The sequence below is a fragment of the Hoplias malabaricus genome, chromosome Y, assembly GCF_029633855.1.
Source record: "Hoplias malabaricus isolate fHopMal1 chromosome Y, fHopMal1.hap1, whole genome shotgun sequence".
In the NCBI taxonomy this organism is placed as follows: domain Eukaryota; kingdom Metazoa; phylum Chordata; class Actinopteri; order Characiformes; family Erythrinidae; genus Hoplias; species Hoplias malabaricus.
The window spans coordinates 77,712,702-77,727,612 of NC_089820.1; the positions used below are offsets into that span (position 1 = coordinate 77,712,702).

At 40.8% G+C, this 14,911-nt stretch overlaps 1 protein-coding gene across 2 annotated transcripts in view; it reads left to right on the forward strand.

Moving 5' to 3' along the window:
• Nucleotides 1-14,333, forward strand: part of LOC136679205 (transcription factor E2-alpha-like) — a 33,908-nt gene extending 19,575 nt beyond the window's left edge. For both annotated transcript variants that reach the window (XM_066657600.1, XM_066657599.1), the window contains 11 exons: nt 1,638-1,737; nt 2,091-2,188; nt 2,344-2,497; nt 2,655-2,713; nt 2,984-3,062; nt 3,301-3,377; nt 3,570-3,864; nt 5,276-5,408; nt 5,918-6,153; nt 9,921-10,064; nt 10,798-14,333. In XM_066657600.1, the coding sequence (XP_066513697.1) occupies nt 1,638-1,737; nt 2,091-2,188; nt 2,344-2,497; nt 2,655-2,713; nt 2,984-3,062; nt 3,301-3,377; nt 3,570-3,864; nt 5,276-5,408; nt 5,918-6,153; nt 9,921-10,057 (1,368 nt within the window). In that variant the 3' untranslated portion in view covers nt 10,058-10,064; nt 10,798-14,333. The remainder of the gene's footprint in view (nt 1-1,637; nt 1,738-2,090; nt 2,189-2,343; nt 2,498-2,654; nt 2,714-2,983; nt 3,063-3,300; nt 3,378-3,569; nt 3,865-5,275; nt 5,409-5,917; nt 6,154-9,920; nt 10,065-10,797) is intronic.
• Nucleotides 14,334-14,911: the final 578 nt, after the last annotated feature.

Consider the following 14,911-nt stretch of genomic DNA (forward strand, 5'->3'; position numbering starts at 1 on the left):
ACTTGGATTGCCTGTTCTCTGAAGTTCAATAGTTTTATTAACATTTAACATCTGAGATCTGACTTAAGACTCACAGACATAGGATTTTTCTATGTTCCAACTTCTATTTATCTAAGATAATTTGGCAGGCTGCTTTGTTACTTGTTTTTTTTTTTTTTACAAATGACGTATGTCAGTTAGTTCACAATCACTTAAAAATGATATCTCAGAATTTATCATCTCTGCAGGCTGTAACATTTCTTATAATTCAACCTGACTGGGTGGGGCTAACCACAGCAGGTGAAGTAAATGTATTTAAGATATTGGGATGTATGAGCAACGTTGTATTTTTATTTTATGGTTTTTGATTGAATAGTTGTGAATAGTTTATTTTTATTTTACTAAGTATCCCTGTTTAATCAGCACATCCCTGTTACATTAATTGATTTATCACATCAAACGAATGTCAGAATTAATTGAATATTCATCCTGCTAATGGACACCAGATGAAAACTGGCCTTTTGGCTAAATCTGCCATATTTACCCCATGACATAATGGTGTCCCTGTTAAATAAACAAAGTGTAAGTCATATGGCCTGTGTTTTATTGAGTCCCAACTCTTTTTTTTCTTTTTGGACAAGCAAAAAAGAAATACCACAATCGCATGCTTTCTTTTGTGGTGTGTCCTCTACTCTCTTTCCATTTTTATTTTTATCCTCAGTTCTGTTCCCTCCCTCTTTTACATTTATACTCCTCCTCTTCTCTTCTTGTCCCCTTCTCTTTCCAGTGTTCTCTGTCCCTGCCCCCCCCCACTCCCTCTCTCCTGTCTGTCCTCGCTCATTTTTGCTTTCTCTCCCTCTTCCTCTCTACATTCGTTCTTCTCCCTCCCTCTCTCCCAGCTGCCTGTGGTGTTGGCTGGCCTCCAGGAATGGGCAGATGGCTCTGTAATTGGGAATGCATCTCTCTCTCTCTTTCTCTCTCTCTATTTTCTCTCTCTTTTTCTTTCTCTCTCTCTCTCTCTCTCCCCTTTCTTTCTTCCATCTCCCCTCACATCATACTGTTTAATCAAATTACACAAATAACCCTCAAAGCCCTGGATCCTCAGTCTTTCTGCTTTATAGCTTGATTTCTTCATTTACACCAAAACCCCAGAGCTCGGAACCAATTAAATCAGACAGGATCTGTAGCTGTGCCAAGTAAATGGCTTCATGTTGCTTTTCATCTTTCGGTTTTAACCTTTTGTTGTGTTGACGAGTTGCGGAGGTCATTTATTTCCATGGCTTCTTTTGCTACTTAACATAATTATTAATACTGTACTGTTAAAATAGAGCACACTACAATCTTCTTTTTGAGGTGTGTCTGGCTATGAATGTTTCTATGTGAAGGAGTGTCTGTGGTAGCCCATGCAGCTATTTGGGATGTTTCCCTTGGGACAGCATGTGTTCTGTATTCTGTGTTCTGCGGTGGATGTTTCCTGATTCAACACACATGCACTGCACTCTTTTACAGCCACAATAATAGAACTATTTCACAGAGACACACAAAATACATGTTATAATTCAGTGACAATTTTATCATAGTTCTTTGTGGATTACCTTGTTTGTCACGGATATTTGAAATTCTCCTAACGGAAAACCTGATTTCTCCTGCGAGTACAGGTCTACCCAGCAGTCCCTGGTGAGGACTATAACCAGGAGAATGCAGGCTACCCAGCCTCGAAAACTGGTAGTGTTTACCCAGGCTCCTTCTATCTGCAAGGTGTGTGAACTGTTATTGGACATCAAGCATGGTCTTAGTGTTTTTTTTCCTTTGCTTTTTTGGAAACAAGAATGGAAAAAAAATTTCTAAAGCTAAAATATGATTTTTATGGCTTCATTGTTAGTTTCAAAAAGGACTTTAGGATTTACAAATGGGCTGCACATTTTATGTCGGTTTATTTCTTCTAATTTAATTAATGGGAACAACCTTATGATCATATGTATGTCATTTCTAAATTGTTTTCATTTGTTTGTGGTTCATTTTATATTTACACATAGCATTTTATTTTCCCAGAGTTTAAATTAATATAATTTAAATTTCATAAAATTATTGAAAATATTTTGCTTTCACAGAAGGTCTTCAAGATCCATGGGGTCAGTCAGGTTATTCATCTATGCCTCACCTTGCCCAGGCTGCACCCTTTTCTTCACTCAACCCTCCAGATCGCTTGGTAAACCCCAACTTTACACATTTATTTTTAAACTTTGCATATTCACCTTCCACTACTTTAATATCGTTGAGGCATTAAATGTGAAATGAGCCCAGCTGTTTATGTTGGTCAGCGTACAAAGTGGCTTTCACTGTCGTATATCTCCTCTCTTCCAGAAGAGGCAGGCTTTGCCCCTGTCCCCTCCAAACTACCCTCACCATGGCAATGAGGTTAATGGTGGCAACCTTCCAGCCAGCTTCCAGTCTGCATCTAGCAGCTACGGAGTCCCCAACCACACGCCACCCATCAGTGGAGCAGACGCCATCATGGGTAAGAGGCTACGCCCTTCTACTGCCGCAGAGCAGTGTGGGGGACATGTGTGAACCTCACTACAAGGACTGCCCTAGTTGGCCATTTTATGAGAAGCCCACCATCACACGTGTACATTTTTGTGACCTTGTTTATTTTGTGGCTGTGATTATTTCAGGCAACAGAGGCACCACAGCAGGAAGTTCAGGAGATGAGATTGGAAAAGCTCTTGCATCGGTGAGTGAAGCTAGTCATATTTCTCTGCTATTATTTTCATCTAAAACTGACATTAAAATTACTCTGAACCGCAGCTGTGCTTGGGGGTCAGGGAGAAAGAGTGAAGGATATGAAATGGACTTGGTGCCCCAGCAAAACATTGTTAATTTATGTTTAGTGACCTTTTCATTGAAGTTTACAATGATATTTTATGTTGTCCACCTTAAGTGATTATTCTGAAATTACTAAACTGTAAGCTTGTCCTTAACGTTACGTCTGTTTCATGTTTAGATATACCCATCAGACAACAACGGAAGCAACTTTTCTTCAACTCCACCCACCCCGGTGGGCTCTCCACAGAGCATGGGAGGTATGTGTGTTTCTGTATTCATGAGAAATGTATGAGAAATGGATTACGTGTCTGAGAAAAGCTGATTGGCGCCATCTATTGTTGAAACATTATATTTACAGGATTAATTTAATTTGGCCTACTCTGAGGATGCGTGTTATTTAACACTAAGCTGGACGTAGAAATTCATACTACAGGTGTTTATTTAGTATCATTTTAAAGAATGTTCCATTTTTTCTGTTCTCCTTCCCTTTTGCAGCCTCTGCCTCCCAGTGGTCTAGAGGGTCCACACAGCCTACACCGTCACCAAACTTTGAAGGAGGATTACAAGCACTGGTATTGCATTGATCAAAAATAGTGCTAAATCGAGTTTAGAGGCCTGTCCTAAATATTGACATATTTTAAAGTCAAATGATTTTAAATTTGTTGTTGATAACCACAATGAAATAAACCATTATTTGAAAAAAATGTAGACGTCCTGGTTGTTATCTGATGCTCTCTGAAGTTCTCCATTACTTCATTCTGCAGCAAAACAAGATGGAAGATTGTCTGGGTGAAGCTTTACATGTGTTGAGGAACCATGCAGTGGGACCAGGTCCAGGCTCAGGGCTGGCGGCAGACATGCACAGTCTACTGAGTGCAGCCGGAGGAGCAGTGGGCCTGAGCTCCCTCAGCCAGAGCTTCAGTCTCCACGGTCGGCTGCCTGGCATGGTGCCTGAGCACCATGAGGAATCTGCAGGCTTACCCCCTTCCAGTGGCCTCCTGCATGGACACCATGCCCCAGCACAGACTCCTGCCAGCTCTCAGCCTGAGGGCTTCACCAGTGAGTAAAATACTCAAAAGATTTTTTGAGGTCTGAGGTCCGCTCGAAGTGTAGTGTAGGGTTTGTCGATATGGGCAAAGATCTTACTGCTAAGGCATACCTATGAGTGAGCTGACTGTAGGGCTGGGCAGCATGACCAGACATCTAATGGCAAAATATTTATCATTATAATTAATTTTATTTTGTTAATTGTTGCTAATTATTACTTGTCTGTTTTTATCACAATCTGAATGTCATGTAATTCTAAATGTTGAAAACCAGTTCAGTGCATGTGGCCTTTTTAGTCACTTTGTAATAAGGATTTTTAAAAATATCTTGCTACCTGGCTCAGCTAATATCATCTCTTCTTGCCTCTAAAGATGCAAATTTTCTTCTCTGCTTGGCTACTTTATAAAAGTTGCACATTGCCATCTAGTGGGCCAGAGAACCTTTTGTTTAAAGTCTAGGCTCCACTTAATGGACCTCCATGAATATTTCATATTATTGTAGTTACTGACATATATAAGTATGAATTAAAATGAAAATAGCAGCTTAATTTGCTTTAAAACTGACAATTTTATTAAATTGACTGAAAAACCCGAGCTCGCTACGGAAATTCTTGAACGCAACCGTGACGTCACTGATGGACAACAGCTGAACAACGCCGCGGAAAAAACACCGTTATGACTGACTGTTATGACAGTATCTAAACCTTACCCTTTTTACCTCCATGTTACAGAGGCTCTTGAACACCTTTCGTTGGTGTCCTTACATGCCCATATTGTTGGAAAAGCGCCAGTGAAATGAGCTACAGATAACGGAGTGAGCGGATGGTTCTTTCCAAAGTGCCCATTTAAAGTTGACAAATTTAGTCCATTTTCTGGATATTTTGGGATCTTTGGACCATTTGTTCACAGATGTCCCACTGTACATTGAATGATTGCAGCCAAAAACAACACACCTTTTCGTCATTTTGCATTAAATCAAGTGCAACTTCTAGAGTTGTCTAGAGTCCACCGTCTACGTCACAGGCAAGACGCCTATTGGGGGGGGGACCAACGGTCTTTTAAACCTTATTCCTTGAATTAGTAAGAAATAACATGTTTTCTGACTATCAATAAACACAAGTTTGGAACTCAAATTCCACTGTAGTTATTTGTTTGACACTTTCATATCGCTGCTGCTTAGCTTTTAACATAAATATCCTGTCTAATGATACCAAGTTGAGAATTCAAACAACTTAATAATCATTATATATATATATATATATATATATATATAGAGAGAGAGAGAGAGAGAGAGAGAGAGAGAGTTAGAGAGTTAATGATTTTAATAGTTGTTGTTGTTTTACTGCTCATGCCTACTTTAATGCATTGCCTTTTTGACAAATGCAGCTTCTCTAAATTTTCCTGTTTTGTATTTTGTGTCTCAGGTCTGCCTGGAAGCCTCTCCCGCTCCTCCCTTTCCTCCAGTACAGATATAAAGAGGGAGGACAAGGAGGACGATGAGAACTGCTCGATTGACGATGATGACAAGAAAGACAAGTTGAATCGCACAAGAACAAGGTATCGATGGTCATGAACTACTTACTAAATAGAATTAAATAGGTCAGAACTTTGTATTAATGCTTTATTTTGTTTGCCTTAGCTATCTTGCTGTTTTACGTGAATGCAGAGAGTCATTAGCTCGTAAATTCACAGTCCACATCACTGAATGAAGTACAGCTAATGTCATACACTTGTGGTAGACAAAATAATTTGGCTTGACAAGAATCACAGGGAACATAAGTAAATGCTGTAATATAAGTAAAGTCTGTTGTATCTATTACTGATATGGCAGTTTTGCCTTGAAATAGAACTACCTCATTTAAAAATAACCATTCAAAGAGTGCTTGAGGACAACCATAATCTGTGTTTCAGAAAAGATGAGCGTTAACCTGCATCACAATATTCACCCTCAATCCCTTGCAGTCACTCACACGCCATTTCCGGCATCATAATAAGCGTACTTTTGTTGTGACTGTAACCCCTCCCATGTTACCCCTTCCTTCTGTCCTCCTGATTCGCCCCCTAAGTCAGCTTAGTGAGGACGACGAGGACTTGCCGGTGGAGGTGAAGGCGGAGCGGGAGAAAGAGCGGCGTGTGGCCAATAACGCTCGAGAGCGCCTCCGTGTGCGCGACATCAACGAGGCCTTCAAAGAGCTGGGACGCATGTGCCAGCTGCACCTGAGCAATGAGAAACCGCAGACCAAGCTGCTCATCCTGCACCAGGCTGTTAGCGTAATTCTCAACCTGGAGCAGCAAGTGCGAGGTCAGTGGGCTCTTGACCTCGTGGGGTGGGAACGCAAACTCTTGCAAAAACGAGAGGTGGCGCAGCATCATGCGCTTCCAAGCGGTGGAGATGTGACTGTGGGGTGGGCTGGCAGACCTGCTTAGAGAAGGGTTAAGCTGGCTTGTGAAGTGATCTAATTTACAGAAATGCTTTTTCAGTGTCCACTTCTGGAGCCATATGTTTTATTTACCTGACAGTGGAAGCTTATTTCCCACTTATGAGCACTGTGCAAACTGCAGGCATAAATCCACACTAAGTAAAGCTCCTGTTTGAGGCAAGTGTGTGGTAATTTAAGTGTGCAGAGTTGTAGTGCTTTTTGTTGGAGAGGGTGCACAAGCCTGTTTTACCTTTTCGAAGTGGGGCTGGTCGCCGAATAGAGTGGCATGGGGCTTTCTGCAGTGTCTGTACATTGTTGTATGTTGTAGGTCTGTGTGTCAATGCTGCATGGCCATGTACCTGTCTTGTGCCTGTTTTTTTGTCCTTCACTCACGCTTTTCATTCCCAATCCTGTCTTGTCTGGTTATTTTCCTGCTCACCCAGTCACTGTCTGTCTTCAGTCAGAAAGTCACTAACATTTCTCACAGTTTTCAAGTTTAGCACAATTTGTTGTTGACATCTGCAGGTTTCCCTAAGTAGGTATTTAGGAACAGTGGCAGCTTCATGTCTGTACAATTTTGTGTAATTGACATACGAAGCCTGGTACTAGATGTCCAATAACTGCTGCGTGCAGGATTTCGTGATTGTGAAAATGAAAGTTTTACATATTTAGAATGTGGATTTTGTTTAATGCTCATTTCTCATTGACTAATAATTAGGATTGAGCAATACAGTGAAATGTTATCACAATATTTAACTGGAAGGTTACACTAAAAATGTTAAAAACATTTTATAAAGAATATTTCTTTTTATTTTCACTGTAAGTAGTCTTCTTCAAGATATTGGTAAATTAGCTCTTAAAATTTTACTACTAGCGGCACGGTGGTGCAGCAGGTTAGTGTCACAGTCACACAGCTCCAGGGGCCTGGAGGTTGCGGGTTCGATTCCCACTCCGGGTGACTGTCTGTGAGGAGTTGGTGTGTTCTCCCTGTGTCCGCGTGGGTTTCCTCCAGGTGCTCCGGTTTCCTCCCACAGTCCAAAAACACACGTTGGTAGGTGGATTGGCAACTCAAAAGTGTCCGTAGGTGTGAGTGTGTGTGTCTGTGTTGCCCTGTGAAGGACTGGCGGCCCCTCCAGGGTGTATTCCTGCCTTGCACCCAATGATTCCAGGTAGGCTCTGGACCCACCGCGACCCTGAACTGGATAAGGGTTACAGATAATGAGTTAATGAATTTTACTACTAAGCTGGAGGGCAGTTTTTCTATTTTAAATGTGCCTTACTCAAAACGTATTTTAATATCGCTGACAGCAGTGTTGCATGGCTTTGACTCTAACATAGTGTGATGTTAAAATATAAAATGTGTCCGTAGGTGTGTAGTTTAGTAAATTACTTTAGCAGTGTCCATCCTTGAATTCTCTTACAAACTATGCTGTTGGTTTTAGCTTCAATTCTGTCACTTTTGCTTTTTTCCTACTGTATTCTGGGATAGCAGTGATACTGAACTGACCTACAGCATACTACAGGGACATATTTGTTAACAGCTGATCCATTTTTGCCCTGCGTTTCACTCTATTGGTTATATTAACTTTGCTTTTGTCGATTTTTCTGTTTGCAGCAGCTTTTTTTTTTGTGTTTGTTTGTTTTTTGCATGTTAAAGTCTGCCATGTTTAATCACTTTCCCAATCCCACCATCTCTTTTTTTTTGCCAGGTCATCATGCTTTTTTTAAATCATCGCCAGTCCTCCTCTTCTCCTTTTCTCGCTTCTCCTTGCAGATTGCAGCAGTGAGCTCAATCTCATCACTAATAAACACATCCCTGTGCCATGGGATGGGTTTATGATGAGATATCAGTCCCTATCCTCTGTACTTAGCTTTCTCCATTGCAGTGTTTGTTTGTCCATACAGTACATGGCAGATGGTGCATTGCTTTTTTTTTTTTTTCCCCCCTAACACATTTTTACTCTCTTCCTTTTCCTTACCCACCCCTCTTGTCTCACCTTTTGCTCAATGGCAGCCCCAGAGGCCCTCATTCTCCAAAAAACAGAACAAAACCACCAGACAAATTTCAAATTTTCAGCTCGTGTTTAATATTTATATAAAGCTGATCGTCTCTTTTCGTTTTCTCGGACATCTTGACGGTTTGCGATGTGAAAAGAAGAAAGGAAAAATTATTCCTTGAAGAAAAAAAGGCCACCTTCATTTTCCTCAAAGCACCTCTTTCTCTCCGCTCTGCTCCACTCAGTCCCTCACTCCAGGCCTCCTCCTCCAGCCTCAAGATGATAAACCGCCAGTTCTTTCTCTCAAACACGTTTAATGAGAAGGTTTACTGATGTGAATAGTATAGGAATATGCACACTCTTTTGGGAAATACCAAGTAAACCCTTCCAGTCCTGATATGGAACTCAGTAGGTATTATCTCGGCCCCTTAGTGGACACTAAATGACCATTAAGAGCTATTATACTTGGCTGAAAGTGAAGAGTTTTTTTATAGTGATCAGGAAACATGTAAATCCTTAATCTACAAAATTGCTTACCTAGAAATACAAAGGCTGTTCCTTGTAGTGGTGCTGTATAAAGCATTCCTCATGTTTGAAAACAGCAAATGTTACCCTGATGGTTCTTATTTTACACTACCGATTCTGAGCTTTGAAAGTGATTCCTGGTGAACTGCACAAAGGCTAAAGTAAGTCAGTGTCCTGCAGGGCTTTAAGTATTAGCATGCAGCAAACTCTTAACATCAGAGATGCTGAACACTTGGCCTATGAGATGATTTAGTGTTAACCGGTTAGCCAGCAAGTTAATTTCTTGACAGCATCATTAATGCACACTCGGTTGGCCCTGACAGCAGTGTGTCGGAGGAGTGTTTGTCAGTGGAGGAGAAGGAGCAGCGGGACCGGGAGCGGCGTTTGGCCAACAATGCTCGGGAACGAGTGCGTGTACGCGACATCAATGAAGCCTTCCGGGAGTTGGGTCGCATGTGCCAGCTGCACCTGAAGAGTGACAAGGCCCAGACCAAGCTTATCATCCTGCAGCAGGCTGTGCAGGTCATCCTGAGCCTGGAGAGGCAGGTCAGAGGTAGGGTTTCAACAGCCAGGACTATCCCAAACGTGGATTTCACTTCTGCCTGCGCTGTGGAGAATGGGGTCTTAATAGAAGGCTTTATACATGCAGCCACAGTCATCGCTGCCATTGGAAGCTTTGCTTCATGACTGTTCCTGAGCTTTACAATCTTCCTCTACCTGTCCACTCTACCTCTGCCATGCTCATGCTAAAGCTATCTGTCTGGTAGAACATGCTAACATGACTGAGAATAAATATCAGCTTAAGCTACCCTGTCATTAGCATGATGCTATTTGCATCATGCCAACTACTGCCTATTAGCTTTCATTCACCAATAGCATTATTAGCCTTTTTGTAACTGAAACCTAGAGCTTCAACCCTTCTGTCTTCTTATCACTGTTACATCCCATACCTGCCATTCTGTGCCGTGATGTGAAACACTATATGTAACTGCTTTTGCTTCCCTCCTTATCTGCACTGTTATTCCATGTCAGGGCTGTCTCTGCTGAAGTGTGCTGACAAAGCGTGAGGTATCAGACCAATTCTGTAATCTCTGATGTGACTCTCTGTCTGTCTTGACTCACCACAGAACGTAACCTGAATCCAAAAGCAGCGTGTCTGAAAAGGAGAGAGGAGGAAAAGGTGACCGGTGTTGGGGGAGATCCTCAGATGCCTCTGGGAGGAGGCCACCCCGGGCTGGGTGGAGATGGGCACAGTCATATGTAATATTTATGTAAGTGATTTATGACAGTTCCGCATAACCGAAATTTGACAATGTGTAGTTGATACCAAAGGCAGAATATAGAATTGCTTTGGATGAGAACATTATGAAGAATTTGATATGAACACCAATGATGGGTGTGGGGTTAAATTTTATTACATTTTAATGTTGTTTTTACTCTGGCTAAAACTAAATAATAATCAATCTCTAGGAAGCAAGTGTTAACCTAGCAGTTTAAAAAGTCTGTTACTCATCAAAATTGCAGCAGCTTGTTTAAGGATGGGCAACATATAGGTAGGGGTGGTGCAGCGGGTAGTGTCGCAATCACACAGCTCCAGGGACCTGGAGGTTGTGGGTTCGATTCCCACTGTCTGTGAGGAGTTGGTGTGTTCTCCCTGTGTCTGTGTGGGTTTACTCCGGGTGCTCCAGTTTCCTCCCACAGTCCAAAAACACACGTTGGTAGGTGGATTGGCGACTTAAAAAGTGTCCGTGGGTCTGTGTATATTGCCCTGTGAAGGACTGGCGCCCCCTCCAGGGTGTATTCCCGCCTTGCGCCCAATGATTCCAGGTAGGCTCTGGACCTATCGCGACCCTGAACTGGATAAGCGCTTACAAATAATGAATGAATGAATGAACATATAGGTTTTAACCATGTACAGTGTACTTTCTGTTTATGTAAAATATGCCTGTTATTCCATAACCCTAATTTGCCTTCTCTCATGCTTTCTTTCTTTTGCCCCCACAGATTGTAAACAGTGCTTTCAGATGTGGCCTTACTCTCATATGTACCGTCTCAGTGTGCATGCACACGTACCCTGACTGTGCAAATAATCTTTTAAACGGACAAAATACCACACGCTTTGGTGAAAACTGACACACAGCTCCTACAACTGCACACACAAACACACACATCATGGACCATTGAAGCATCCTGAAGAACACTGCTGAGGAAGAGAGACAGGAACTCTCTGAGCACATAGAACAAGGGTATTTGCTCTGGGTTCTTTTTTTTTCTTCTTCGTCTTCTTTTTTTTTTTTTCTTTTTTTTTTTTTTCTTTTAAGGCACACTTGCTTACATTTCTGGGAGCAATGGTGAATTTTACCAGGACTGATGTGATTCAGTCGAAAACTAGACAGCCATTCCCCACAGACTCAACAGCTGTCTTATCTGTGTTGATAAGGAGAAAAAGCAAAAGGCACACCCTTTCTTGTTCAGTATAAAACACATGGATCCATCAACCTCTACCAGTTTCAGCTGATTCCAAGTATTTGCTGGAAACATGGACAGGTCCAACTACGCCTGACAGTGGCCTCAAAAGAGGACACTTACCTACAACACAGTTTTTGGGTAGTCAAGGTCTCCGGTGAGGGAACAGAAATATCAGCTTTGTGGGTTTTGTTTTGTTATGTTTTTTTTTTTTTTTATCCATAGACTATCATTCTTTTGTACCATTTCACTTCACAGCAAAAGCAGAAGTTGAATGAGAAGAAAAGCTGGATTTTATAAACTCCCCAAATTCAGCTTGAGTTTATCGCATTAACACCAAGCATCCGAGCTTGTGTACCTACCTTGACTGGAACCCATTGACACCCTGCTATGTCAGCCAAAGCATCAACACCTCTTTAATATATTTGCAGGACTAGCGCATGTAAGTCGGCGCTCGAGTCCTGCCATCCTCTTCATCCAAAAACATCTTGTCAAGCTTCCATATGCTCCTTCAGCAGCAAAGAGTTTCCACATTGTGTCGTTCAGCCACAAGTTTGACCCTGGATCCTTCTCCCTGCTGCTCCAGTGTCTGAGGGAATTGTCTTGGACGTTTATTTCATTTATGCTTAAGCATGTTTCCGTACAAGCCTGAGATGGATTTGGATTTGGAGTAAAGTGAAGACAAATGACATACACTTTTCTTTGGGGGTGGGCTGGGTCAGTATATTTGCTTAACTCATGTCAGGGGTGTTTGTGTGTTTTGTTGAGTTGAATAATGGATAGTGTCAACCGATATGAACTGCCACTTCTGGACAATATTTTTCTTCGAAATAGAGAAAGATAGATAATGGCTTATTTGAACAATTACGTTGGGTCTTCATGAGAAGATCCCCATGTTGTTAAACTGTTGACTTTACATTTCATTTCCTTTTTTTATATATATAAAATTCATCTAAATGTTATTTTTACCTTTTGATCTTTTACAAATATGTGGGAAAATCCTAGCGTTTGATGCCAGGAACAAATGTAATTGATATTTCTTTTGCCATTTTGATGATGTGTTTTAATGAAAGGGCATGGAATAGAACTTAGCCAACCTTTGCCTATTCATTATTGAATATTCCTTTTTTTGCCATTGCTCCAGTTATTTAGAGGGTTTGGGTCACTGCAAGTATACTTTTTTTTTATTATTATTATTATTATTGGTTGAGGCCCTCAGAATCAAACAAATTGTAATTATAGTATTGTGGTTGCACCACCTTTGTGAATCCTTTTTATAAAAGCCATGTTTTCAGTCAACCGAAAGGTAACAGGATACTGATTCCACATTTCAACAAATATTTTGAACAGTGTTCTTCAGTCAAAACAAATTCTCATAAAGGAATGATTTTCGGAAAAATCAGTTCACACCACTAACCTTGTACACTTGTAAAAAGTTAAGCCATGGATGCTTATTTGATCACGCAAATGTGTTAATAACCCCCCACAGGAAGCTAAACTATGAACAAACGCAACTGTAGCTGAACACTGTCTACAAAACGGGTCTTTTGCTGAGATTTGATAGTCCGTTGCACTGTGTACACGCAGAGGGAAGCTGTATTTTATGGGAAAGTCCGTGTTTGTTAGCACCATTAGTCTCAGAGCTCTAGCGGGAATCTAAAGCAGTTAAATGTGGATTGTCTGGGGTAAGTGGAAAATTTTACAAAATTCGACTTTTTTTCCAGAATCATTCCTTTAAAACAAGATGTTTAGAGTCGTATACGTTTGCTTTTTGCAAAGATCTAAATTGTTGGAAACTGTTAGTGAGAGATAAGGGTGGCCTTCTTCATTCTCCCGACTGACCAACTGCACCTAAAGGGGGTCACACTGGGGAGTGATAACATACTAGTGCCTGCACATTATTATTCTTTTGTTGTTGTTTTTTTTTTCAGTTTAGTCCTGAAGTCAGGTTTTAATTAAAATGTCACATGTTTTTCGGTGGCTTTACTTGAGGATATTTTATAAATTCACATGAAGACGGGCATGAGAATTTTTAGTGTATCTTAAAATGAACTTTTGCTCTTCTGGGCAAATAAAAGTACTTTCTTTGTAAACACGTTCCCTGTTTAGTTTTTAATGTGCTCAGTGGTGCACAGTCCTGATTCTGATCAATAATGAAGTACGTTTCCTGTATTTTGTTCAGTATAGATACTCAGCATTGACCACAACGATGCATTCACCAGCATGTGTAACAGGCATGAATGGTCTAAATGAAGTACAGTGGGGAAAAAAAAAAAGGTTTCATAAATTTTTGGTGGCTTTTAAGCCAGTAATTATGACAAATACAAAAGAACATCTGGATATGTGAGTGTTCACTGTTGTAATTTGTATGAAACTCAGTTGCACAGTTTTAATAATATTCATGTCCAAATGGAATATCATTCTGCATGCTGACATTTCATGGGTTTAAACTATGTGCGCCCAATTCTAAAATCGATTGAATGACGCTGTGCCTCAAATTGAGGCAGTTGCTCCCTATGAGCGCTCAAAAAAAGTTGCATCAATTTAAGCAGGAGTTATGAGTTATGAGTATGAACCTCTCTCTCAAAATTTAAACTAATGGAAATGTACTGACAGGTTGAGCCTGGATTAGTCAAAAAATGAATTGGGATTAGTCAAATCTAGATTTATGGCCAGCACAATAGTGAGCAGTTAAGGCACTTTGAGTTCAAACATGCCAAGTACCAGATTAAGTCTCATAACGCATTCAGAATTTGACTTAGCTGTGTCCTAACACTGGCTTTGTGTGGAGATCCTATCCTGGAAATCAAGTGCAAAAACCTCATTATTTTTTTTTTCTTGGGTTTTATAAGCAGTCCCTTTCAGTCCTTTGACATCTGTAGAATCTGCTGACTCCAGACATTGGGGAAGTTTTTTTTTTGGTCCCCAAAGTGCCTCCACTTTCCTATTTTTTTATATAAAGTAGCTATTCAGAACTGTTATGTATATGACGTAGCAATAAATGTGCCATTTTTAATAACAGAAGTATACATTTTTTTCAATGTCTGTCTTTTTTTTTTATTATTATGACTTATGTACCCGAATAAAGAAAAGAAAAACACTTCAAGGAGACATTTATTTTGTCAACGCTTTGACACATAATAAATTGCTGTCTATAAGTGGGTCATTCATAACTTGCACAGAAGTCATTAGAATAAACTGCATTCAGACCACACCTCAATTATTGAATTTCTGTTCATTTAACAAAATTGAACATTCATTCATTGTCTAAAACCGTGTATCCGATTCAGGGTTGTGGTGGGTCTGGAGCCTACCAGGAATCACTGGGCACAAGGTGGGAACACACCCTGGTCCTTCGCAGGGTGATGCACACTCACACCTTTGGACACCTTTGAGTAACCAATTCATCAACCTATACGTGTTTTTGGACCATGGGAGGAAACCAGAGCACCCAGAGGAAACACGGACAACACACCAAACTCCTCACATACAGTCACCTGGTGTGGGACTTGAGCCCACAACCCCCAGGTCCTTGGAGCTGTGTGACTGCAACATACCACCTGCTGCATCACTGTGACACCCTAAAATTTACATAAATATTCAAAAAATTGCAGACATTCAATAATTACCTTTTGTTCACCATAATTAATTT